The sequence below is a fragment of the Carcharhinus amblyrhynchos genome, chromosome 21 (assembly GCF_965287045.1).
Source record: "Carcharhinus amblyrhynchos chromosome 21, sCarAmb.v2.hapA, whole genome shotgun sequence".
Lineage (NCBI taxonomy): Eukaryota > Metazoa > Chordata > Chondrichthyes > Carcharhiniformes > Carcharhinidae > Carcharhinus > Carcharhinus amblyrhynchos.
The window spans coordinates 3,554,695-3,580,763 of record NC_137344.1 but is presented as its reverse complement, the minus strand read 5'-3'; the positions used below and the strand labels follow the sequence as shown (position 1 = coordinate 3,580,763).

General features: G+C 50.7%; 1 protein-coding gene across 1 annotated transcript in view; it reads right to left on the bottom strand.

Moving 5' to 3' along the window:
* Window positions 1–1,197: 1,197 nt before the first annotated feature.
* The window catches only part of LOC145356559 (carbonic anhydrase-related protein 10), a 270,796-nt gene continuing 245,924 nt past the window's right edge, over window positions 1,198–26,069 (bottom strand). The window contains exons 4-5 of the mRNA XM_080209330.1: window positions 1,309–1,494; window positions 1,198–1,209 (exon numbers count right to left, since the gene is read on the bottom strand). Coding sequence (XP_080065456.1) covers window positions 1,198–1,209; window positions 1,309–1,494 — 198 coding nt within the window. The remainder of the gene's footprint in view (window positions 1,210–1,308; window positions 1,495–26,069) is intronic.

The following is a 26,069-nucleotide window of genomic DNA, read 5'->3' as shown; positions in this document are numbered from 1 at the left end:
TAGGGCGGATGGGGGGTAGGGGGTGGGGGTGTAGTGGGGGGTGGGGGTGTAGGGTGGATGGGGGGGTAGGGGGTGGGGGTGTAGTGGGGGGTGGGGGTGTAGGGTGGATGGGGGGTAGGGGGTGGGGGTGTAGGGCGGATGGGGGGTAGGGAGTGGGGGCGTAGGGCGGGTGGGGGGTAGGGGGTGGGGGTGTAGGGCGGATGGGGGGTAGGGGGTGGGGGTGTAGGGCGGATGGGGGGTAGGGGGTGGGGGTGTAGGGCGGATGGGGCGTAGGGGGTGGGGGTGTAGGGCGGATGGGGGGTAGGGGGTGGGGGTGTAGTGGGGAGTGGGGGTGTAGGGTGGATGGGGGGGTAGGGGGTGGGGGTGTAGGGCGGATGGGGCGTAGGGGGTGGGGGTGTAGGGCGGATGGGGGGTAGGGGGTGGGGGTGTAGGGCGGATGGGGGGTAGGGGGTGGGGGTGTAGGGCGGATGGGGGGTAGGGGGTGGGGGTGTAGTGGGGAGTGGGGGTGTAGGGTGGATGGGGGGGTAGGGGGTGGGGGTGTAGGGCGGATGGGGGAGTTGGGGGTGGGGGTGTAGGGTGGATGGGGGGTAGGGAGTGGGGGTGTAGGGGAGGTGGGGGCGGGAGGGGGTGTCTCCTTAAAGAGGGGGGTCCCACCGACAAGACCCACGTTCCAGGTGAAGGCCTTGTTGTGAAATGTTTTGGGAAGGGTTTGGAGGGTTTGTGGCCGGGATGTGTGATCTCCGTGTCTCCTCTCGCTGTGCTGTCTGCTGTCAGTGTTTGTCAGAAAGGGAAAGCTTTCTTTCCAGTGAGAGCCGTTTGTAATGAGCTCCTAACCTGAGAGTGTTTCCTGTTTGAAATGGCTGGGAAAAGCGGTATTGTTTAATTTCTTTATATTCATTTGTGGGACAGGGGTCTCTCTGACTGGGACAGCATTTGTTACCCACCCCGAGTTGCCCTTGGACTGAGTGGTTTGTTCGGCTATTTCAGAGGGCTGTGTCTCTGGAGTCACATGTAGGCCAGACCGGGTAAGGAGGGCAGATTTCCTTCCCTGAGGGATGTTAGTGAACCAGATTGGGTTTTTTTCCAACAACGGACAATGGGTTCATGGTCATCAGTAGATTCTTAACTCCAGGTTTTTTAATGAATTCAAATTCCATCATTTGCCCTGGCGGGATTTGAACCCGGGTCCCCAGAACGTTAGATTAGTTTCTGGATTAATGATCCAACGATAATACCACAACCTCCCCAGCTTTGTGATCTTCCTGACCATCCCTCACAGTGCTGGTTTCTGTCACCTCCTCCACTCACCTCCCCAGAAAATGCTTGTCCATTGAGTAGATGCTCGGAACCGTGACTGTCCTCGCTCCCAAAGTGTAACCGAATTTCCTCGAGGCGATAACTGTAGGTCATTGGTCCCCCAGACACATTGACCAAATGCTCCTTGTCCAACCGCAGCGAGACGTGTCGCCCAGTGTTGTACATGGTGCCGCTCAGCTGGAATAAAACACAGAGAGAGAGAGCGTTAGCGCGTGTCGGTCCTGAGGCACAAACCAGCATCCCACCACAGACCCACACGGCCCTCAGGCTCAGAAGGTCAGGGTTCAAATCCCATTCTAAAAACTGGAGTATGAAATTCAGGGGGACAGACCAGCTGAGGTACTGAGGGAGCGCCGCACTGTCAGAGGGTCAGTGCTGAGGGAGTGCCGCACTGTCAGAGGGTCAATGCTGAGGGAGTGCTGCACTGTCAGAGGGTCAGTGCTGAAGGAGTGCTGCACTGTCAGAGGGTCAGTGTTGAGGGAGTGCCACACTGTCAGAGGATCAATGCTGAGGGAGTGCTGCACTGTCAGAGGGTCAGTGTTGAGGGAGTGCTGCACTGTCAGAGGGTCAGTGTTGAGGGAGTGCTACACTGTCAGAGGGTCAGTGCTCAGGGACACCCTGTTGCACCTCCAACCCTTCTCCATTTCCCTGAGAATTTGTTTCTCTTGTGATGCTCCTGTGCCTTTAAGAAATATATTTTTAATCATGTTCCCTGCATTTTGTAACCCTGTTTTTTTTTGTTATTTGCACAGTGAGGTCTGTAACGGAATCTTTTATTGCTGCTTAAATGGTTTAAATGGGGCTTTGTTTATTTTTAATCTGGGCCAAATGCACTCTTTGGGAGGCTACAGCCCTTCCCTGGGGCGACACGTTGGCACAGTTGTTAGCACTGCTGCCGTGCAGCGCCAGGGACCTGGGTTCAATTCCCGGCTTGGGTCACTGTCTATGTGGAGTCTGCACATTCTCCCCGTATCTGCGCGGGTTTCCTCCGGGTGCTCCGGTTTCCTCCCACAGTCCGAAAGACATGTTGGTTGGGTGCATTGGCCACGCTAAATTCTCCCTCAGTGTACCCAAACAGGCATCAGAGTGTGGTGACTAGGGGATTTTCACAGTAGCTTCATTGCAGCGTTAATGTAAGCCAAATTGTCATACTAATGAACAAATTTAAATTGAAAAGAAAACTAAAACTTGAAGTTTTGAATTGTTGTTTGAAGATTGATAGGTAAGGTAGCACAGCTTTTCTCTGTCCCAAGAGTTCTTTTACTGTCAGTTTTGACTGCTGGTGGGTAGAAGGTGTCGGGCTCCAGACTGGGTGCAGTATTTCTGTGTCTCTCCATGGTACTGGAAATTCTGCTGGTTGGTTACAGTTCCTCTTGCCTTCCTGGTGCGAAAGCGCTGCTGGCTAAAAGCTAGTGGCCAGCAGCATCTCTGCCTCTACCTGGAGAGGTGCTCGAAATTCCCAGAATGGAAAAGCCAGAGTTTCAATTCTCCAGCAAAAGTCACAGCAGGTGCTGCAGAGCTGGAAAATCCAGCATCACACGCACATTCTTATTTCCTGTGCTAAATCTGGCTTGGCCGTATTTTTTTTAAAGAGGTTTGTTTGATAGATCATAGAACCCTTACAGTGCAGAAGGAAGCCATTGGCTCATTGAGTCTGTATCGACCACAGCCCCAACCAGGTCCTGTTCCTGAGAACCCACATATTTATCCTGCTAGCCCTCCTGAGACTAAGGGGCAACTGAGCTTGGCCAATCCACCCATACAACTTTGGACTGTGGGGGGAAACTGGAGCACCTGGAGGAAACCCAAGCAGGCATGAGGAGAATGTGCAATCTCCACACAGACAGTGAACCAAGCTGGGAATCGAACCCAGGTCCCTGGCATACAGTGCTACTCTGGAACAATGTTGGAACATTTTATGTAGTAGTTAAGTTTGCACAATATCATCTTTTTTTTTCTTGTTTGTAATTGATAAAGGTTATTGCTTTTTTCTCTATGTGTTAACTGTATCCTTAAATAAATTTTGTTTGGTAAAAGCTCCCTAGTGGGTCATTTGAAACACACTTAGACTGAAACATCTCATACTTACCCTCGCCAAATTTAAAATGGAAAACTTATGGTCTGACTTTATAAAACATCTTGGAGTTTTTGACTGGGGTTATAACACTCTCTGTACATGCTGCCTGAGCTGCTGAGTATTTTGCTGCATTTTCTGCTTTGATTTGAGATTTCCAGCCTCCGCAGTGTTTTGCTGTGTGTTGTTGGTGAAGTCTGGAGTCCCTCGCTGTCTTTCACAGATTTACACTGCTCCGCGAATAAACCAGCCAAACACCAACTGACAGTGTACAGTCTCTGTATCTAACCCCGTGCTGTACCTGTCCTGGGAGTGTTTGATGGGGGACAGTGTAGAGGGAGCTTTACTCTGTATCTAACCCCGTGCTGTACCTGTCCTGGGAGTGTTTGATGGGGACAGTGTAGAGGGGGCTTTACTCTGTATCTAACCCCGTGCTGTACCTGTCCTGGGAGTGTTTGATGGGGGACAGTGTAGAGGGAGCTTTACTCTGTACCTAACCTCGTGCTGCAACTGTCCTAGGAGTGTTTGATGGGGGGACAGTGTAGAGGGAGCTTTACTCTGTATCTCACCCCGTGCTGTACCTGTCCTGGGAGTGTTTGATGGGGACAGTGTAGAGGGAGCTTTACTCTGTATCTAACCCCGTGCTGTACCTGTCCTGGGAGTGTTTGATGGGGACAGTGTAGAGGGAGCTTTACTCTGTATCTAACCCCGTGCTGTACCTGTCCTGGGAGTGTTTGATGGGGACAGTGTAGAGGGAGCTTTACTCTGTATCTAACCCCGTGCTGTACCTGTCCTGGGAATGTTTGATGGGGACAGTGTAGAGGGAGCTTTACTCTGTATCTAACCCCATGCTGTACCTGTCCTGGGAGTGTTTGATGGGGGACAGTGTAGAGGGAGCTTTACTCTGTATCTAACCCCGTGCTGTACCTGTCCTGGGAGTGTTTGATGGGGGGACAGTGTAGAGGGAGCTTTACTCTGTATCTAACCCCGTGCTGCAACTGTCCTGGGAGTGTTTGATGGGGACAGTGTAGAGGGAGCTTTACTCTGTATCTAACCCCGTGCTGTACCTGTCCTGGGAGCGTTTGATGGGGACAGTGTAGAGGGAGCTTTACTCTGTATCTAACCCTGTGCTGTACTTGTCCTGGGAGTGTTTGATGGGGGAACAGTGTAGAGGGAGCTTTACTCTGTATCTAACCCCGTGCTGTACCTGTCCTGGGAGTGTTTGATGGGGACAGTGTAGAGGGAGCTTTACTCTGTATCTAATCCCGTGCTGTACCTGTCCTGGGAGTGTCTGATGGGGACAGTGTAGAGGGAGCTTTATTCTGTATCTAACCCCGTGCTGTACCTGTCCTGGGAGTGTTTGATGGGGACAGTGTAGAGGGAGCTTTACTCTGTATCTAACCCCGTGCTGTACCTGTCCTGGGAGTGTTTGATGGGGACAGTGTAGAGGGAGCTTTATTCTGTATCTAACCCCGTGCTGTACCTGTCCTGGGAGTGTTTGATTCGGGGGGGTGAAGGGGATTTGATTGGGACAAGCCCCTGTCCCAGTGATCTCTGTTTTTCACTGAATCTGTTCAACATTTTCAGATAAAAGCGAGAACATGTTGAGTCCAGATTCAACAAAGCAAAATGAGATGGAAGGATTACGGGGATGGGGCCTGTTGTAGATGCAGGCTCTGTGGGCTGAATGGCCTCTTCCTGCATTGTATGGTAACACTTAATGAGATCGAGTCTTCTGGTCACTCGCTGCTTCCCTGAAATCTTTGACAGAAATCCACTTCAATGTCGGGATGTTGTGGAACTTTCCAGAATAAATCCAGGAAGGAAGAGTTGTCTCGCTCTGTGCTGCTCCCTCACATCAAACGCTTTTCAAATCAAATTAACACCGTGACAGAAAGCAGCAAAGCTTCGATGTTTTACTCTGAATATTTTATAGGGACTTCCACTCGTTTTCCCAGAATGTGGAGAATTGAATCACAGAACTGATGTGTGCTGGGGGAGAGCTGGATGGAAGATTCTGGACTCTGACTGAGGACTCAGTGAAACAGATCAGGTTTAATCTGGAGGTTCTCTGGAGGGTCAGAGCCCGGGGCTCACGGTGTTTATAACCTCAATGACCCGGGCCTGAGATTCTGATTCCGTATCCTCACCAACACAGCGCCTGCCCACTTCCCTATCATCACCTCTCTCTGCCCCTACCTCAACCCCTCTGATATAGAAACCCTTCCTGCTTTTGTTCCCTCCCGATGTGACTACTCCAACACACTCCTGACTGTTCCCCCCCATACTCTACCCTCAAAACAACTCAGCACATAAGAACATAAGAACATAAGAAATAGGAGCAGGAGTAGGCCATCTAGCCCTTCGAGCCTGCCCCGCCATTCAATAAGATCATGGTTGATCTGTCGTGGCTCAGTTCCACTTTCCCGCCCTCTCCCCATAACCCTTAATCCCTTCTCTTATCAAAAACCCATCAACCCGCTTCTTAAAAATATTTAGCGAGGCAGCCTCCACCACTTCAACGGGCAGAGAATTCCAGAGATTCACCACCCTTTGAGTGAAGAAGTTCCTCCTCAACTCCGTTCTGAACCGCCCCCCCTTTATCTTGAGGCTGTGCCCCCTAGTCCTACTGTCTTTTTTGAGCGGGAAGAGTCTTTCCACCTCTATCCTATCCATCCCATTCATCATCTTATACGTCTCAATGAGATCTCCCCTCATTCTTCTAAACTCTAACGAGTACAAGCCTAGTTTATTCAGCCTCTCCTCATAGCTCAACCCCCTCAACTCCGGTATCAGCCTAGTAAACCTCCTCTGCACTCCCTCCAAGGCCAAAATATCCTTGCGCAGGTGCGGCGCCCAAAACTGCACACAGTACTCCAGCTGCGGCCTCACCAATGCCCTATACAGCTGCAGCAAGACCTCCCTACTTTTATATTCAATCCCCCTCGCTATGAAGGCCAGCATCCCATTCGCCTTCCTGACCACCTGCTGCACCTGCAGGCTGGGTTTTTGGGACTCATGCACAAGGACCCCGAGGTCCCTCTGCACCGTCGCCTGCTGCAGTTTTTCGCCACGTAAGTAATAGTCCTTCCTACCATTCTTCCTACCAAAGTGGACCACCTCACACTTGCCAACATTAAATTCCATTTGCCATTTCCTGGCCCATTCGCCCAGCCTATCTAGATCCTTCTGCAGACTCTCCACACCCTCCGCACAATTTGCCTTTCCCCCAATCTTGGTGTCATCAGCAAATTTCGACACCCTACACTCGGTTCCCTCCTCCAGATCATCTATATAAATGGTAAATAGCTGAGGCCCCAGCACCGACCCCTGGGGCACCCCACTAGTCACCAACCGCCAATCCGAATAGCACCCATTGACCCCCACTCTCTGCCTCCTATTCCATTACCCATCAGTCTCTATCTTCACTCAGAGCAGGGCCCTTCGCTCCATCATCTCTCCGTCCGACTCACTGACCCTCATTGGCTCCTGGTCTGGAAACATCTTGATTTTAAAACTCTCACCTTTGTTTTCCAATCACTCCATGGCCTCGTCCCTCCCTATCTCTGTAACCTCCTCCAGCCCCTACAACCTCCCTATTTCTGTAATCTCCTCCAGCCCCTACAACCTCCCTATTTCTGTAATCTCCTCCAGCCCCTACACCCTCCCTATCTCTGTAACCACCTCCAGACCCTACACCCTCCCTATCCCTGTAACCTCCTCCAGCCCCTACAACCCCTCCCTATCTCTGTAACCTCCTCCAGACCCTACAACCTCCCTATCTCTGTAATCTCCTCCAGCCCCTACACCCTCCCTATCTCTGTAGCCTCCTCCAGCCCCTACACCCTCCCTATCTCTGTAACCTCCTCCAGCCCCTACACCCTCCCTATCTCTGTAGCCTCCTCCAGCCCCTACACCCTCCCTATCTCTGTAACCTCCTCCAGCCCCCTACACCCCCTCCCTATCTCTGTAACCTCCTCCAGCCCCCTACACCCCTTCCTATCTCTGTAACCTCCTCCAGCCCCTACACCCTCCCTATTTTTATAAATATATAAAAAGGAAGAGGCTGGCTAGGGTGAACGTTGGTCCCTTAGCGGATGAGAAAGGGGACCTAGTGGTAGGGGATGGGGATATGGCGGAGGTCTTGAATAACTTTTTTGTTTCTGTCTTCACGGAGGAGGACGTGAATAATTTGCCGGGTGTTAGCGATGGAAAGGTGGTAGGACTGGAGGGTCTTAATGACATTACTGTTACTAGAGAGGTGGTGCGCGACAGACTGGAGGGGCTGATTGTGGACAAGACCCCAGGACCGGATGGAATGCATCCGAGGGTTCTGAAAGAAATGGCGGAGGTGATAGTGGATGCCTTGGTGGTTATTTTCCAGACGTCGCTGGATTCCGGGGAAGTGCCGGAGGATTGGAAAACGGCTAATGTTACGCCGTTGTTTAAGAAGGGTGCCAGGCAAAAGGCGGGGAATTACAGGCCGGTTAGTTTAACGTCTGTGGTAGGTAAAATGTTAGAATCCGTCATTAAGGAGGAAATTGCGAGGCATCTTGAAGGGAATTGCTTGATAGGGCAGACGCAACACGGTTTCATTAAAGGGAAGTCGTGTCTGACAAATTTACTGGAGTTCTATGAGGATGTGTCTAGGGCGGTGGATAGAGGAGAGCCGGTGGATGTGGTCTTTCTGGATTTTCAGAAGGCGTTTGATAAGGTACCTCACAAGAGGTTACTGCAGAAGGTCAGAGGACATGGAGTTGGGGGTAGGGTGTTAGCGTGGATAGAGGATTGGTTGTCAAATAGGAGGCAGAGAGTGGGGGTCAATGGGTGCTATTCGGATTGGCGGTTGGTGACTAGTGGGGTGCCCCAGGGGTCGGTGCTGGGGCCTCAGCTATTTACCATTTATATAGATGATCTGGAGGAGGGAACCGAGTGTAGGGTGTCGAAATTTGCTGATGACACCAAGATTGGGGGAAAGGCAAATTGTGCGGAGGGTGTGGAGAGTCTGCAGAAGGATCTAGATAGGCTGGGCGAATGGGCCAGGAAATGGCAAATGGAATTTAATGTTGGCAAGTGTGAGGTGGTCCACTTTGGTAGGAAGAATGGTAGGAAGGACTATTACTTACGTGGCGAAAAACTGCAGCAGGCGACGGTGCAGAGGGACCTCGGGGTCCTTGTGCATGAGTCGCAAAAACCCAGCCTGCAGGTGCAGCAGGTGGTCAGGAAGGCGAATGGGATGCTGGCCTTCATAGCGAGGGGGATTGAATATAAAAGTAGGGAGGTCTTGCTGCAGCTGTATAGGGCATTGGTGAGGCCGCAGCTGGAGTACTGTGTGCAGTTTTGGGCGCCGCACCTGCGCAAGGATATTTTGGCCTTGGAGGGAGTGCAGAGGAGGTTTACTAGGCTGATACCGGAGTTGAGGGGGTTGAGCTATGAGGAGAGGCTGAATAAACTAGGCTTGTACTCGTTAGAGTTTAGAAGAATGAGGGGAGATCTCATTGAGACGTATAAGATGATGAATGGGATGGATAGGATAGAGGTGGAAAGACTCTTCCCGCTCAAAAAAGACAGTAGGACTAGGGGGCACAGCCTCAAGATAAAGGGGGGGCGGTTCAGAACGGAGTTGAGGAGGAACTTCTTCACTCAAAGGGTGGTGAATCTCTGGAATTCTCTGCCCGTTGAAGTGGTGGAGGCTGCCTCGCTAAATATTTTTAAGAAGCGGGTTGATGGGTTTTTGATAAGAGAGGGGATTAAGGGTTATGGGGAGAGGGCGGGAAAGTGGAACTGAGCCACGACAGATCAGCCATGATCTTATTGAATGGCGGGGCAGGCTCGAAGGGCCAGATGGCCTACTCCTGCTCCTATTTCTTATGTTCTTATGTTCTTATGTTCTTATTTCTGTAACCTCCTCCAGCCCCCTACACCCCCTCCCTATCTCAGTAACCTTCTCCAGACCCTACACCCCCTCCCTATCTCTGTAACCTTCTCCAGACCCTACACCCCCTCCCTATCTCTGTAACCTTCACCAGACCCTACACCCTCCCTATCTCAGTAACCTTCTCCAGACCCTACACCCCCTCCCTATCTCTGTAACCTCCTCCAGACCCTACACCCCCTCCCTATCTCTGTAACCTCCTCCAGACCCTACACCCCCTCCCTATCTCTGTAACCTCCTCCAGACCCTACACCCTCCCCATCTCTGTAACCTCCTCCAGACCCTACAATTCTGGTTCCTTGATCATTTCCCAGTTTAGAAACCCAACCAACATCTCCCCCTGTAGGGAGATGAGCCAGTTTACCCCATCGGGGAATAATCAAATATTTGATACCAAACCACAGCGGATATTCGGAAATGTGCAGAGAATCTTGCTCAGGGGTAGGTTTTGAGGATTGTGTAAACAGAGAGGGAGAATGATCGAGAGGTCATCCTTGGCAGCTGAAGGCATGCCCCAGACACGGCAGCTTGTGGGGTTCGGATTTAATGAATCAATTAAATCTGGAATCTAACCTCAAGAACGGTGACCAAGAAACCATCATCAATTGTTGTAAAAACCCACCTGACTCACTCATGTCCTTTCGGGAAGGAAATCTGCCATCTTTACCTGGTCTGGCCTACGTGTGACAGCAGAGCCACAGCGATGTGGCTAACTCTTCAGTTTAATTGGGGATGGCCATTGCCAACAGCACCCACATCCCCTGGATGAATATATATATATATTTTTGCTACATTAAAGGTGCTACGTCAAGGCAGTTGTTGTTGTAAGTCTCCTTGGTTCTTTGTCTGGTCCCTGTCACAATCCAAAGTATAACAGGGGGAAAGCGGGAACCAGATCACATCTCATCATCTGAAACATTTCAATTCAATCATCCCTTAATCTTCAATACTAAGTAAGTGTCACCATTAACGTAACCTTCCATTCCTTCTCCCTCTTGTACGTGTCATAGAATCCCAACAGTGCAGAAATAGGCCATTCGGCCCATCGAGTCTGTACCAACTCTCTGAAAGAATATCCCAACTAGGGCCTCCCCTCCGCCCCATCCCCGCAGCCCTGGTTACCATGGCTAATCCATCTATTCTGCACCTGTTTATCCAGCTTCACATTCAATCCATCTACATGTGGGATTGTATCCCACATTCTCCCCACTCCCTGTGGGAGCGAGTCCCACATTCTCCCCACTCCCTGTGGGAGTGAGTCCCGCATTCTCCCCACTCCCTGTGGGAGTGAGTCCCACATTCTCCCCACTCCCTGTGGGAGCGAGTCCCGCATTGTCCCCACTCCCTGTGGGAGCGAGTCCCACATTCTCCCCACTCCCCGTGGGAGCGAGTCCCACATTCTCCCCACTCCCCGTGGGAGCGAGTCCCACACTCTCCCCACTCCCCGTGGGAGCGAGTCCCACATTCTCCCCACTCCCCGTGGGAGCGAGTCCCACATTCTCCCCACTCCCCGTGGGAGCGAGTCCCACATTCTCCCCACTCCCCGTGGGAGTGAGTCCCACATTCTCCCCACTCCCCGTGGGAGTGAGTCCCACATTCTCCCCACTCCCCGTGGGAGCGAGTCCCACATTCTCCCCACTCCCCGTGGGAGCGAGTCCCACATTCTCCCCACTCCCTGTGGGAGCGAGTCCCACATTCTCCCCACTCCCCGTGGGAGCGAGTCCCACATTCTCCCCACTCCCCGTGGGAGTGAGTCCCACATTCTCCCCACTCCCTGTGGGAGTGAGTCCCACATTCTCCCCACTCCCTGTGGGAGCGAGTCCCACATTCTCCCCACTCCCTGTGGGAGCGAGTCCCACATTTTCCCCACTCCCTGTGGGAGTGAGTCCCACATTCTCCCCAATCCCTGGAGAAAGACTTTTCCCCTGAATTCCTGATTGGTCAGTACCACTTGTAAATCCAATCACATAAGTTCTCTCACCGTCTCCCCTATCAATCCCTTCCGTAATATTGGAATGAGGTCTCCCTCAGTCTCATTTTCCCTGGAAACAGGGCCCCAGCCTGTTCCGTATCTCGGAAGGTGTGGGATTTATTCCGAGCACCGTGTTTGATTGCACACACGCCTCCTGTTTGATGTTTGGAGTATCGGACAGGGCAGGCTGCTGGAACTGGATCAGAAAAACATTCTTCTTTCAAAGACTCCAGGCTTTTGCGATTGCTGCTGAAAGATTGGAATGAATCACCAGGGTTTGATTCCCGTTTAATTGCCTTGATTGATTCCCTTTCTCATGAATATTGAGAGTATTTTCCAATGAAATATGAGCTAACTAATGAACAAACTCACTCTTCATCACTCACCCAACAGCTGCCTGGTCAAGGCCCAACGCTTTACACACATTCAGCCTTTCCACAGGGAGTGTGGCGGCTATTCGACTGCGGCAGGGAACCCAAGGCCCAGTTTTCACCCAACGTTCGCACAGCGAGGGGCCATTGGTCAGTGACGGGGTGGAGTGGGGGGAGAGGAGGGGGTCAGGAACCCTGAGTGATTTGCCCATTTGCCCCCCCCCGAACTTTATTAAATTGGTAAACTGGACACTCTGGACTAGACTCAATGGGTCAAACGGCCTTAACCCTGTTAACGGCGCCTGGATGGGAAGCCGGGAATGTGCTGGTGGGGGAGGGCAGATTTCCCTCAGGGTTACAGACATAGAAACTAGAAGCAGGAGGCCATTTGGCCCTTTGAGCCTGCTAACCCATTCATCACGATCATGGTTGATTGTCAGATTCAATATCCTGATCCCCCCCCCTTCCCACCATATCCCTCGAGGGCCGAAGGGCCTGTTTCCTGTGCTGTATTGTTCTTCCTTCTATCCCTTTCGCCCCCAAGAGCGATATCTAATTTCTTCCTGAAATCAAACAACGTTTTGGCCTCAACTCCTTTCTGTGGGAGTGAATTCCACACATTCACCGCCCTCTGGGTGAAGACATTTCTCCTCAGAATCCCACAGTGCAGAAGAGGCCCTTCAGCCCATCGAGTCTGCACCGACCATGATCCTGACCTGCCCCCCCCCAATCCCCCCCTTGCCAGCACGTGGCCCCCCAGCCCTGAATGTTACGATGTGCCAAGTGCTCATCCAGGTACTTCTTAAAGGGTGAGGTATCCCGCCCCCCACCACCCTCCCAGGCAGCGCATTCCAGACCCTCACCACCCTCTGGGTAAAAAGGTTTCCCCCCAAATCCCCCCCTAAACCTCCCACCCCCTCACTTTTAACTCGTGTCCCCTCGTAACGGACTCTACGGCTGGAATTTTACCGGCAAGCCAGCCCCGATTCCGGGGGCGGGCTCGGTTCGGAGAACGGCATTCTCTGCTGGCCTTGGGCGGGATCGGGCGAAACTTGGGCAGACGTGCCGATAAAACCCTGCCCTTCAACTAAGGGGAGCAGCTGCTCCTTATCCACTCTGTCCATGTCCTGAATAATCTTGGACACCTCAATCGCATCGCCCCTCAGTCTTCTCTGCTCCAGAGAAAACATCCCAAGCCTCTCCAACCTCTCTTCGTAGCTTCAATGCTCCATCCCAGGCAGCATCCTGGTGAATCTCCCCTGCACCCCCCCCCCCACCCCAGTGCGATCACATCCTTCCGATAATGTGGTGCCCAGAACTGCACACAGTGCTCCAGCTGTGACCTCACCAAAGTTCTATACAACTCCATCATGATCTCTCTGTTTTGGCCGCAGCTGGAGTACTGTGTGCAGTTTTGGGCGCCGCACCTGCGCAAAGATATTTTGGCCTTGGAGGGAGTGCAGAGGAGGTTTACTAGGCTGATACCGGAGTTGAGGGGGTTGAGCTATGAGGAGAGGCTGAATAAACTAGGCTTGTACTCGTTAGAGTTTAGAAGAATGAGGGGAGATCTCATTGAGACGTATAAGACGATGAATGGGATGGATAGGATAGAGGTGGAGAGACTCTTCCCGCTCAGAAAGGACAGTAGGACTAGGGGGCACAGCCTCAAGATAAAGGGGGGTCGGTTTAGAACGGAGTTGAGGAGGAACTTCTTCACTCAAAGGGTGGTGAATCTCTGGAATTCTCTGCCCGTTGAAGTGGTGGAGGCTGCCTCGCTAAATATTTTTAGGATGCGGGTTGATGGGTTTTTGATAAGAGAGGGGATTAAGGGTTATGGGGAGAGGGCGGGAAAGTGGAACTGAGCCAAGACAGATCAGCCATGATCTTATTGAATGGCGGGGCAGGCTCGAAGGGCTAGATGGCCTACTCCTGCTCCTATTTCTTATGTTCTTATGTAATCTATCTCGATCGATAAAGGTGAGTGTCCCACGAGCCTTTTTCACCACCCAATTAACCTGCCTTTCACCTTCAGAGATCTGTGGGCAAACATGCCAAGATCCCTTTGTTCTTCGGAACTTCCCAGACCATTTGGACTATACCTCCTTGTCAAATTACTCTTTCCGAAATATATCACCCCACACTTTTCAGGGTTAAATTCCATCTGCCGCTTATCCACCCATTTGGCCATCTCGGGTTTACCCCTTATCCTCAAACTCTGATCCCTAGTCCCGGACTCCCCCCCACAATCAGGAACATTCTTTCTGAACCCACCCTGTTGTAGGGATAGAGGGAGGTTGCAGGGATAGGGAGGATGGAGGGATGGATGGGGAGAGGGGCTTGGGGGGGGCGGTCATGAACCGTCCAGAGTTGCTGTGGTTTGACTGTCAGGTGAAAAGAGGCAGGGAAGGTTCTGGAAGCGGAGGGAGCAGTTTAAGGTGGGTTTTCCCGGTTAACCTGTGGGGGGGGGGCCGGAGGGGGCCTGACAGGGCGGATCCGGTGCCGCCTTGGGGCCCACCTGCCCTCTTCCCCTTCCAGAACCTTCCTCAATCCACCACCCCCCCCCCGCCGCCCCATCCACTGACTGCAACTGAAGAAGGCCCAATGGCGAGTGTCGGCCCCTTTGTGAGTCTCTGGATCACCCCCTCCGCTCCCCCCGCAACCCCCCAACACCCCCCCTCGCATCGCCCCCACCCTCCACCCCTCATCACCTGATCTGACTGGGGACCTGACTCGTAACCATGGAGATCCAACACAAGGATTAAAATCTCGGCCCATGGGGATCTTCCACCCACCTATAATCTTTCCCCAAATTAAAATTCCCACCCCCCTACTCCCTCACGGAGCCTCCCCCCGCTCCCCCTCCCCCTCCCACTCCTGCAGGGCTAAGCCCGCTGCCCGAGACTGACTTTCCTGCTCAGTGTGCTGGGCCTATCCTCTCCACCAGGGGGCACTCGGGTACCTGGTGTGAAGCAATGTAAGATTTGCATTGATGTAGCACCCGTCACCGCAGTATGTCCCAAAGAAACCTCACAACCGAAAGAATACTTCTCGAAGCGTATGCGGCACGCGGCACAGTGGGTTAGCACTGCTGCCTCACAGCACCAGGGACCAGGGTTCAATTCCAGCCTTGGGTCACTGTCTGTGCAGAGTTTGCACATTCTCCCCATGTCGGCGTGGGTTTTCTCTGGGCGCTCCGGTTTCCTCCCACAGTCTTGAAGACATGCCGTAAGGTGTATTGGCCGTGCTAAATTCTCCCTCAGGGTACCCGAACAGGCACTGGAGTGTAGCAACTTGGAGATTTTCACGGTAACTTCATTGCGGTGTTAATCATATAAACATAGAATCATAGAATTCCCACAGTGCAGAAAGAGGCCATTCAGCCCATCAAGTCTGAGCTGAAATGAATCCCAATTAGGCCCTATCTCCCTGACCCCACATATTCACGCCTCTAACTTACACATCATGGGACCCTAAGAGGCAATTTAGCATGGTCAATCCACCCAACCAGCACATTTTTCAGACTGTGGGAGGAAACTGGAGCACCTGGAGGAAACCCACGCAGACACGGGGAGAATGTGCAAACTCCACGCAGATCCGAGCCGGGAACTGAACCTGGGACCCTGTTGTGGTGAGGCAGCAGTGCGACCCACTGTGCCACAAATGACTGAGGAACAAAATTGTCCCAGGACACTGGGGTGAACCCCCCTTCCAAACTGTGCCTTGGGATTTTTTTTTACACCCACCCAGAGGTTCAGTATTTCACCCAGATGTTGGCACCTCCAGCAGTGTAGCAGCACTCCCTCAGCGGCGCACTGGGAATTACATGTCTCGATAGTGGGGTTTGAACCCACAACCTTCTCAAACAGAAGGTAAGAAGGCGAGCCACAACACCAAGACAGACAGAGGGGTGAACCTGCCGATAGAAGCAGGATTGACGGGAATGCTGAATTTGGGAAGTGTTTGCAGGAGGAGGATTGTTCGTCTGATATTCCTGAGATTACAAATAAACACAGACTTGCCAGAATCAGCCAGAACAACAATTCCTTTAAACTTTTCGAATCGTGTTTCATCTCAGATGCTTCAGAGAATTGCCTGTGATTTATTTTTCAACACTATTTATCAATGCACACTTGTCTCCATAGAAACCAAAAATCGACTCCTTCCTGCCCCGAGAAGCCTGATTCCATTCCGTGATCCACATTCAAACACAAGAGTGAGTTCAGAAACAAGCACTGCACCAAACACTTCCTGAGGACAGAATAACCATCAGCTCTGAGCCGTCTATTCCATAGGGCGCGAATATTCCCCTCAGACCTTTCCTCAGGGAAATATCCACTGAAATTACTCAGTATGGTGGCACACATAACCCACTGTAAATATCCCCCTACACTGTCCCCATCAAACACTCCCAGGACAGGTACAGCACGGGGTTAGATACAGAGTAAAGCTCCCTCTACACTGTCCCCATCAAACACTCCCAGGACAGGTACAGCACGGGGTTAGATACAGAGTAAAGCTCCCTCTACACTGTCCCCCCATCAAACACTCCCAGGACAGGTACAGCACGGGGTTAGATACAGAGTAAAGCTCCCTCTACACTGTCCCCCCATCAAACACTCCCAGGACAGGTACAGCACGGGGTTAGATACAGAGTAAAGCTCCCTCTACACTGTCCCCCCATCAAACGCTCCCAGGACAGGTACAGCATGGGGTTAGATACAGAGTAAAGCTCCCTCTACACTGTCCCCATCAAACACTCCCAGGACAGGTACAGCATGGGGTTAGATACAGAGTAAAGCTCCCTCTACACTGTCCCCATCAAACACTCCCAGGACAGGTACAGCACGGGGTTAGATACAGAGTAAAGCTCCCTCTACACTGTTCCCCCATCAAACACTCCCAGGACAGGTACAGCACGGGGTTAGATACAGAGTAAAGCTCCCTCTACACTGTTCCCCCATCAAACACTCCCAGGACAGGTACAGCACGGGGTTAGATACAGAGTAAAGCTCCCTCTACACTGTTCCCATCAAACACTCCCAGGGCAGGTACAGCACGGGGTTAGATACAGAGTAAAGCTCCCCCTACACTGTCCCCATCAAACACTCCCAGGACAGGTACAGTACAGGGTTAGATACAGAGTAAAGCTCCCTCTACACTGTCCCTCTGAAATTACTCAGTCCAAGTCTTGGATGTGTTCTATGAGGATATTTTTTCATTCCTCACATGAACCTTTTATAGAATCCCTACACTGAGAAGGAGGCTATTGGCCCATTGTGAATACAATGAATAGTGTTCAATTCTGGTCGCCACACTACCAGAAGGATGTGGAGGCTTTAGAGAGGATACAGAAAAGATTTCCCAGGATGTTGCCTGGTTTGGAGGGCATTAGCTATGAGGAGAGCTTGGAGAAACTTGGTTTGTTCTCATTGGAGCAATGGAGTTTGAGGGGCGACCTGACAGAAATCTACAAGATTATGAGGGGCACGGACAGAGTGGATAGTCAGAAGCTTTTTCCCAGGGTGACCCTCAGCACTGACCCTCTGACAGTGCGGCACTCCCTCAGCACTGACCCTCTGACAGTGCAGCACTCCCTCAGCACTGACCCTCTGACAGTGCGGCACTCCCTCAGCACTGACCCTCTGACAGAGCGGCACTCCCTCAGCACTGACCCTCTGACAGTGCGGCACTCCCTCAGCACTGACCCTCTGACAGTGCGGCACTCCCTCAGCACTGATCCTCTGACAGTGCGGTACGTGAGTTTGATTGTGAGGTGTCACAGTGACCACTGTAAATGAGGAGCATTTCCCTGGAAGTATTCATCTATTTTTATTTTTCCCTTGGCCTCTGTAACCTTTTTGTTTAATCAAATATTTATCTCCCTACCTGCAGCTTCTGTAATCTGAGCAATCATCTCTTAACACCTCTTCATTAGAAATTCTAGCTGCTGTGTTGACACTGCAAGTAGTTATTGCCATTAGAACAGGTTCTCCTGCACTCGGAGATTGGCCCATATCACTGAGCTCTCACACTGCTATTACCATGCAGATGTAAAGCATGTCCTCACCTCATAGTGTGACACAGTGTCCAGCCCCACAGCTACCCCCTGGATGGACACTGCCTCAGATAGGGGTGCATGTGAAACCCAACCCACTGAGTCCCCCAACGCCCAACCGAGTGAGTCTCACAGCTGCCCCGACCTACAATCCCTACAATTCAGAACGAGGCCATTCGACCCATCAAGTCTGTACCAAGACCAATCCCACCACGGTCCTATCCCCGCTATCCTGCTAATCCCTCTAACCTACCACATCCCGGCACACGAAGAGTTAATTTCGCACGGCCAATCAACCTAACCTCTTTGGAGGAAACTGGAGCATCTGGAGGAAACCCACGCAGACATGGGGAGAATGTGCAGACTCACACAGAGGGGGGCCCAAGCCAGGAATCGAATCCGTGTCCCTGGCACTGTGAGGCAGCAGGGTTAACCACTGTACTGTCATGCCGACCGAGTGAGTCTCACAGCACCCCCCCCCGACTGAGAGTCCACGTTCCCAGGCTCGACCCAACCACCTCCCCAAACCCTTCTATACTCTGGACAGAACTTGTGGTCTCGCCTTCAGTTCCCATCCCACATTCCGTTCCCCCTGTCCCCATCTCTCCCACCCTTTCCCCTCTGAATGGCCTCTGGAAATCTAGTAGACACATCACCAATAATGCTCAACACATACTAATTCCCTCTCTCTGTTTCAGGCAGGACTCCTGGACAATCTGTTAGGATCCTCATCAATGTTTCCTCTATCCTGGAATGGGTGTTACGGTTGCTGGTTTTATCACTGTTCCAGGTTTTCTTGTCAACTGGCCTGTGTAACATGTGACAAAATTCTGCTGTATCTTTATGCAGTCCAGGTCAATCAAAATATTCCCGTATTTTTATTTCCTCAGTGACAGTGCGGCACTCCCTCGGCACTGACCCTCTGACAGTGTGACACTCCCTCGGCACTGACCCTCTGACAGTGCGGCACTCCCTCAGCACTGACCCTCTGACAGTGCGGCACTCCCTCAGCACCGACCCTCTGACAGTGCGGCACTCCCACAGTACTGACCCTCTGACAGTGCGGCACTCCCTCAGCACTGACCCTCTGACAGTGCGGCACTCCCACAGTACTGACCCTCTGACAGTGCGGCACTCCCTCGGCACTGACCCTCTGACAGTGTGGCACTCCCACAGTACTGACCCTCTGACAGTGCGGCACTCCCTCAGTACTGACCCTCTGACAGTGTGACGCTCCCTCAGCACTGACCCTCTGACAGTGCGGCACTCCCTCAGCACTGACCCTCTGACAGTGCGGCACTCCCACAGCACTGACCCTCTGACAGTGCGGCACTCCCACAGCACTGACCCTCTGACAGTGCGGCACTCCCTCAGCACTGACCCTCTGACAGTGCGGCACTCCCTCAGCACTGACCCTCTGACAGTGCGGCACTCCCTCAGCACTGACCCTCTGACAGTGCGGCACTCCCTCAGCACTGACCCTCTGACAGTGCGGCACTCCCTCAGCACTGACCCTCTGACAGTGCGGCGCTCCCTCAGCACTGACCCTCTGACAGTGCGGCACTCCCTCAGCACTGACCCTCTGACAGTGCGGCACTCCCTCAGCACTGACCCTCTGACAGTGCGGCACTCCCTCAGCACTGACCCTCTGACAGTGCGGCACTCCCTCAGCACTGACCCTCTGACAACATGATAATACAACTCTACCTATTTTTCATCTGTTAAGCTCTTCACTTCCTCAGTAACACTTCATTTTTAATGTAATAACACTCCGATATACACTCAGAATCTTCTTCTGTGTATGCTTTCAGATACAACTAATTGCTTTACCTCTGCATCTTTCGTTGTAATTTTGCCAGCTTTCCTGAAATATACATATCCACTTCATCCTCCACCTGTTCTTGTTCTTTGTCAACCAACTGGTTAAAGATTGTTTCCGTTAACAGAATCTCAGCCTCCTGATACTTACTGTTTGCTTTCTCCTCCTGTCTCACCCTGTGGCTTTGTGATCTTGTTACTATAGTCAGGAAACATCCCAGGATATGCTTCCTGAAAAACCTTGGTTGTTTGACTTTCCATTAGCTTTTCAACCACAGTAGGCATCATACCCACCTGTGATCCAGCTGTATCATTCCCCAGGAACAACTGTATCCCTGAAAAACGTAATTTCTGCATTATTCTTACCACCCACATCATCACTCTTCACCGGAGTCTCCAACCTTACCTTACACAATGGAACACTGCCTTCACCACTAATGCCATATATTGCCACCTTTTCAAGCTACGTATCTCCTCTTTTCTCACTATAAAAGGTTGGCTTGTTCCTGCGTGCCTTAAGATCTTAACTTGTTTCCTACTCCAGCTTGTACACATGAGCAAACCTTTACCCACACAAATAAAATCTTTAAAAAGATCTGGCACTGCTTGTTAACCAGCCCTTGAGCAGGCTGTAGCTTCTTCTGCACCCCTTCAGTTTCAATCATGATTTTCTTTACCACTTTAACAAACCCCACTGGCTTATCCTGATTTACCATGTTTGTTTTCCCAGTGCTTTTCCTAAGCCACAAACACTGAGACTTTGTGTATACAACTTTATTACAACAAAAACATTTAAGGTTTCTTACCTCTCTTCCCCCATATGTTTCCTTTTAAACCTAAGGCAAATTACCCTTACTATCACTAACAAAACCTCCTTCACTCTGACTACCTTCTCCTTTCCCCAGGTTCTATCCTTCACAGGTTGAAATTGGATTGAAAACCAAATCTTGATTGATGAACTAATTCAAAATCATCTGCCATTTCTGCCACCAATCTTGCAATTTTAAACTTCTGCTCTTTCGGGGGATTAGCAGGTTAAATACATGGGGTTATGGGGATAGGACCTGTGGGTGCAGACTCGATGGCCTCTTTCTTCACTGTAGGGATCCTATGATTCTATAGATCTATAACATCAGCCTATCCTCACAGTATGGTGGGATCTATTTAATCCCATTCCACAGGGGGCAATGCAGTTATTGATGAGGATTCTGAGATGCTGATTGACCACACAGTCTATACTGAGTCACCCTCACTAACATGTATCATAAACCACTTAACAGCCGCTTCCTACAGATCAGTGCGAACGGGCTGATTAATTACTCTCTCAGCAACTCCAGAAATGCATTTTTCGACAAATGAGTCATGAATTTAAAGAGGTAAGTTTGCCACGATTGTGTCTTTCTCTCTGGGTATCTGAGGCAGTGCCTCATTCTGACTCTGTGACGGGGGGAGATATTCGGTTTGTGTTCTAATTACTGGTACCAATCGTGCAGATTCCGTTACAGCAGCCGCTACATTGCTGTCACAGGAGATCTCACCGGTGAATCCATGCCTAACACTCTCCCCCTCTGGGGCACAATGTTCCCGGGTTTAAACCCCACTCCAGAGACGGGGAGCAGAAAAATATCGAAATGGAAATTGTTGGATAAACACAGCAACTGTGGAGAGAGAAGCGGAAAGGGGGCAATCTTGGCCCATGTTAGCGGGAAGGGTTGAGGGAGGGGGGGGGGGTTGCGGGGCTCGATATCCGGCAGAACCCGGATGTGTCAAATCTCCCTGGCGACATTACAGTTTCCAGTTTCACCACCCCTGGCCGGTGACGGTATTGGGTGCTCAGCCACAGCGGGGGTTCAGCTGCTTTCAATACATTTCCATTCATTAACAAAGAGTAAAGTACAGCATGGGAACAGGCCCTTCGGCCCTTCAAGCCTGGGCCTGTCTTGGTGCCCAAACTAAACTAAAAATACCTTCTACTCTTACTCGGACCATATCCCTCTATTCCCTCACTATTCATGGACTCATCCAGGTGCCTCTTAAATGTTGTTAATGTTCCTGTTTCCACCCCCTCCTCTGGCAGCGCGTTCCAGGCACCCACCCCTCTCTGTGGGAAAAACTCCCCCCGCACATCTCCCTTAAACATCCCCCCTCTCACCTTGAACCTGTGCCCCCCCCCGGTGTAACTGACACTTCCACCCTGGGAAGAAGCCTCTGACTATCCATCCTGTTTACGCCTCTCATCATTTTGTCGATCTCTATCAGGTCTCCCCTCAGCCTCTGTCTTTCCAGTGAAAACAATCCTTGTTTACTCAACCTCTCCTCATTTCCAACACCCTCGAGACCAGGCAACATCCTGGTGAACCTTCTTCACACTCTCTGCAAACTTTGGTTAGAAATTTACAGGAAATCATCCAATTGACTCAAATGAAAAGATTATTAATCCATCGGGATTGTGTACAATGGGAATGAATGGGATGGGGTTTGATCCTTTGGGATTGTGGGCAATGGGAAGGGGTTTGATGCATTGGGATTGTGTAGAATGGGAATGAATGGGAAGGGGTTTGATCCATTGGGATTATGTATGATTGGAATAATTGGGAAGGGATTTAATCCACTGGGATTGTGTACAATGGGAGCGATTGGGAAGGGATTTGATCCATTGGGATTGTGTAGAAAGGGAGTGAACAGGGGCGGGGGGGTTTGATCCATTGGGATTGTGCATAATGGGAGCGACTGGGAAGGGATTTGATCCATTGGGATTGTGTAGAATGGGAGTGAATGGGGGTGGGGAGGTTTGATCCATTGGGATTGTGTAGAATGGGAGTGAATGGGGGGGGGGTTTGATCCATTGGGATTGTGGACAGTGGAGAGGAATTTGTTGAGAGGGGTAATAGTCGGATAGGACAGAATGGGAAGGTCTGTGTTCCATTCAAATTTCTTTATCACATCATCTATTCCCCTAATCTATGATTGTGACTTTTTATCAGATAAAATTCATGAGAGAATAAATGTGTGCGTGAGTGTTACTCTGTACAGAGTGGAGTCTAATAAATATCCTTATCTCAGACAGAAAGGTGTGTTTTATCTGCACAAGGCCACAACTCATGGTGTCATTCAACAACTGAAGGAAAGCATTGCCTTTATATAGCACCCTACACCGCCCCAGGTCAGACTAAATTGTTTTATAGACAGGGACACAGTTTTGACCTGTCACTGCTCTCATGTGGAAATAGAGGCAGCCAATCGATGCTCTCCAAGAGACGGGTCACAGTAATGAGAGAAATGGTCAGAAGATGGGTTTTTGATGAGATCGGTTAATGAGTAAATACTCGCTCGGACATCGCGTTCTCCTTCCAAATATTGCCGTGCGATCGCTTACCATCACCGCAGAGACCAGGGGAGATAACTGATCGTGTGGGCTGCCTGCAGCTGTTAATGGTAATTTAATATCTTGTTTTGTTTCTCTCCAGCTTCCATTAACCTTCTATTTGTGAGGAAATATCATTCAATAACAACTCTGTAAAAACACCGGCAAATGTTGCTGCCGATCCAATGCCCCTTTTAATTGATAATATTTATACATATCTCTCTCAGCCTTATTCCAACGGCAGTGTAGAAATAGCTTCTTTATCATTCACATTAGAATTTGGGAAACAGCATTGCAGCTCCTCAGGTACTGGGATCTATCGCTATGTCCCACTTGTTATTGGCCTCTCTAACCGTGACCAATCAGTGTCGCTCTCAGATGGCCAAACTCGGCTTTGTGAGATTAATTACCAGGTCGCGGGGTGATGGTTTCACTCAGAGAGCCACTGCTGGACACCGGCTGAGAAAGTGGGAGGAGGACAGAGTGAGCAGACTGGTTAATGGCTACCCTGCTGAATATCATTATCACAAAAGCAAATAACCCCACAGCATTTCTCCAGTAGACCAGTACAGCTTTACTCCAGTTGTACACTGGACTGGTACAGCTTTACTCCAGTTGTACACTGGCCTGGTACAGCTTTACTCCAGTTGTACACTGGCCTGGTACAGCTTTACTCCAGTTGTACACTGGCCTGGTACAGCTTTACTCCAGTTGTACACTGGCCTGGTACAGCTTTACTCCAGTTGTACATTGGCCTGGTACAGCTTTACTCCAGTTGTACACTGGCCTGGTACAGCTTTACTCCAGTTGTACACTGGCCTGGTACAGCTTTACTCCAGTTGTACACTGGCCTGGTACAGCTTTACTCCAGTTGTACACTGGCCTGGTACAGCTTTACTCCAGTTGTACACTTTAGTTCCTGAAGATTAATCTGCAATTTCTGTCCAATGCAGCGAATCCTGAAAAATTGTTGATCAGTTTGGGGTGTCCTGGGTTGGAAATGTGGCTGGTTGCAGAGACTGGCAGGGAATAAAACCCCTGGAAAGGTTAGAGAGTGGAGGGAGTAACAGCAACTGAACATTGCGGAGCTCTGAGTGAGCAGCAAGAAAGACGGACATACATTCAGCTTTGATGTGGAAGAGTTTATTTCTGAGGCGATGCTTGTGAGAGATGATCTGTTGGTTTATTTGATGAGATTCAAATCGCGGGAGGATTGGGGAGCAAACATTTTGTATGGAAAGGAGGGGGCTGCGAGGTTAGAAGGAATAATCTCACCAAAGAAAGCTTTCATTTAAGTCTCTTTGAGCTGCAGTTGACCCAATAATTGATTCCAATTATTCAGGGTTATGGCAGACCAGCGCTGCAGCATTTATTAATTACTCACCAAGTCTGTTGGGAAAATGTTTCCTCATATCAAACGGGAAACTCTCCCTCCCCCCCTCCAACTCCCACCTCCAACCATCTGTCCAGCTAATTTACCATGCTGGAATCACTGCCTCTCTCATTCTCTCATCAAAGTGGGTTTAGCCTCCATCCGTGATGCTGATTTCAACAGCAACCTTCACCAGTTCTTTGTGAAACACTTGCTGATAAATTCTGAGGCTCTGATGTGAAATTAGACACTTTACTCTAGATTCAACATTGAGTTCAATGTTTGTGGGGTATTTTTGCTCTGTCTGCACCCCAGCCTTCCTGCTGCTGCCATTTGAACCTCAAGGCCACGTGTCCACCCTGGGCCTGATGTCCAACACAGACTGAAAGGGCCTTGCGATTAGACACCTTACAGCCCTTTGGTCTCAGTGAGCTCAACAACTATAGACAGGAAACTACCCCCATCAACCCACCTCCCTCCCTCTGCACCCCTCCACCTCCCCGCCCACACACACACATTCACGCACATTCCCCCCCGACACACACTCACACACACACACTCACACACACACACACACACACACACACACACACACGTCACCTTTTGTAGTTTTTTTGTCTGTTTTTTTCGAGCTCTCGGACCTGTTTCATCCCCTCCTCACTTGCCCACCTGTCCCTGGCTGTTCAGTTTCATTCCCACTAACACATTCTGATATCTCACTGTTTGCTGCCTTTAGCACACTTCCTAAATGGCAATCATTAACACTCTCTTCAGCTCAGGACAAATGTGTCCATATCTCCTTTCTCCCCAACTTATTTCTGATCCTTTATTCTGTCCACACACACCCTCCACATTCTAATCGTCCCATAGAAATCATAGATTCCCTACAGCGCAGGGAGAGGCCATTTGGCCCATCGAGTCTGCACCAACAACAATTGCACCCCAGGCCCGATCCCTACAACCCCACACATTTACTCAGCTAATCCCTCTAACCTATGCATCCCAGGGCGTGACCAAAGCACCTAACCTGCACAGCTCTGGAGTGTGGGAGAAAACTGGAGCACCCAAAGGAAACCCATGCAGACATGGGGAGAATGTGCAAACTCCACACAGACAGTGACCTGAGTCTGGAATTGAACCCGGGTCCCTGGCGCCATGAGGCAGCAGTGCTAACCACTGTGCCACCCAGTTCTGTACATTTCTGTACAGTCCTGTAAAAGGATCATTGAGGTCCAGAACATTAACTCTGTTTCTCTCTCCACAGATGCTGCCAGATGTGCTGAGTTTTTCCAGCATTTTTCTGATGTTTTTTCAGATGTGCTGAATCCGCAGTAACTCACTCTGGGTTACAGCTCAAAGGAGAGGGAATTCTACAGGAAACCCAGAGAACTCTGACAACGAGTCATCCAGACACATAACATTAACTCCATTTCTCTCTCCACAGATGCTGTCAGACCTGCTGAGATTTTCCAGAATTTTCTGTTCTTGTTCTGGGGGGAGGGGTAGGGGGGAGAGGCTGGGGGGACGTCACTTAACCCATTGCATCACGCAAACCAGCCTCCCATCCATTGGCTCTGTCTACACTTCCCGCTGCCTTGGGAAAAGCAGCTGGCGTAATTAAGGACCCCACGCATCCCGGACATTCTCTCTTCCACCTTCTTCCATCAGGAAAAAGATACAAAAGTCTGAGGCCATGTACCAACCAACTCAAGAACAGCTTCTTCCCTGCTGCTGTCGGACTTTTGAATGGACCCACCTCGTATTAAGTTGATCTTTCTCTACACCCTCGCT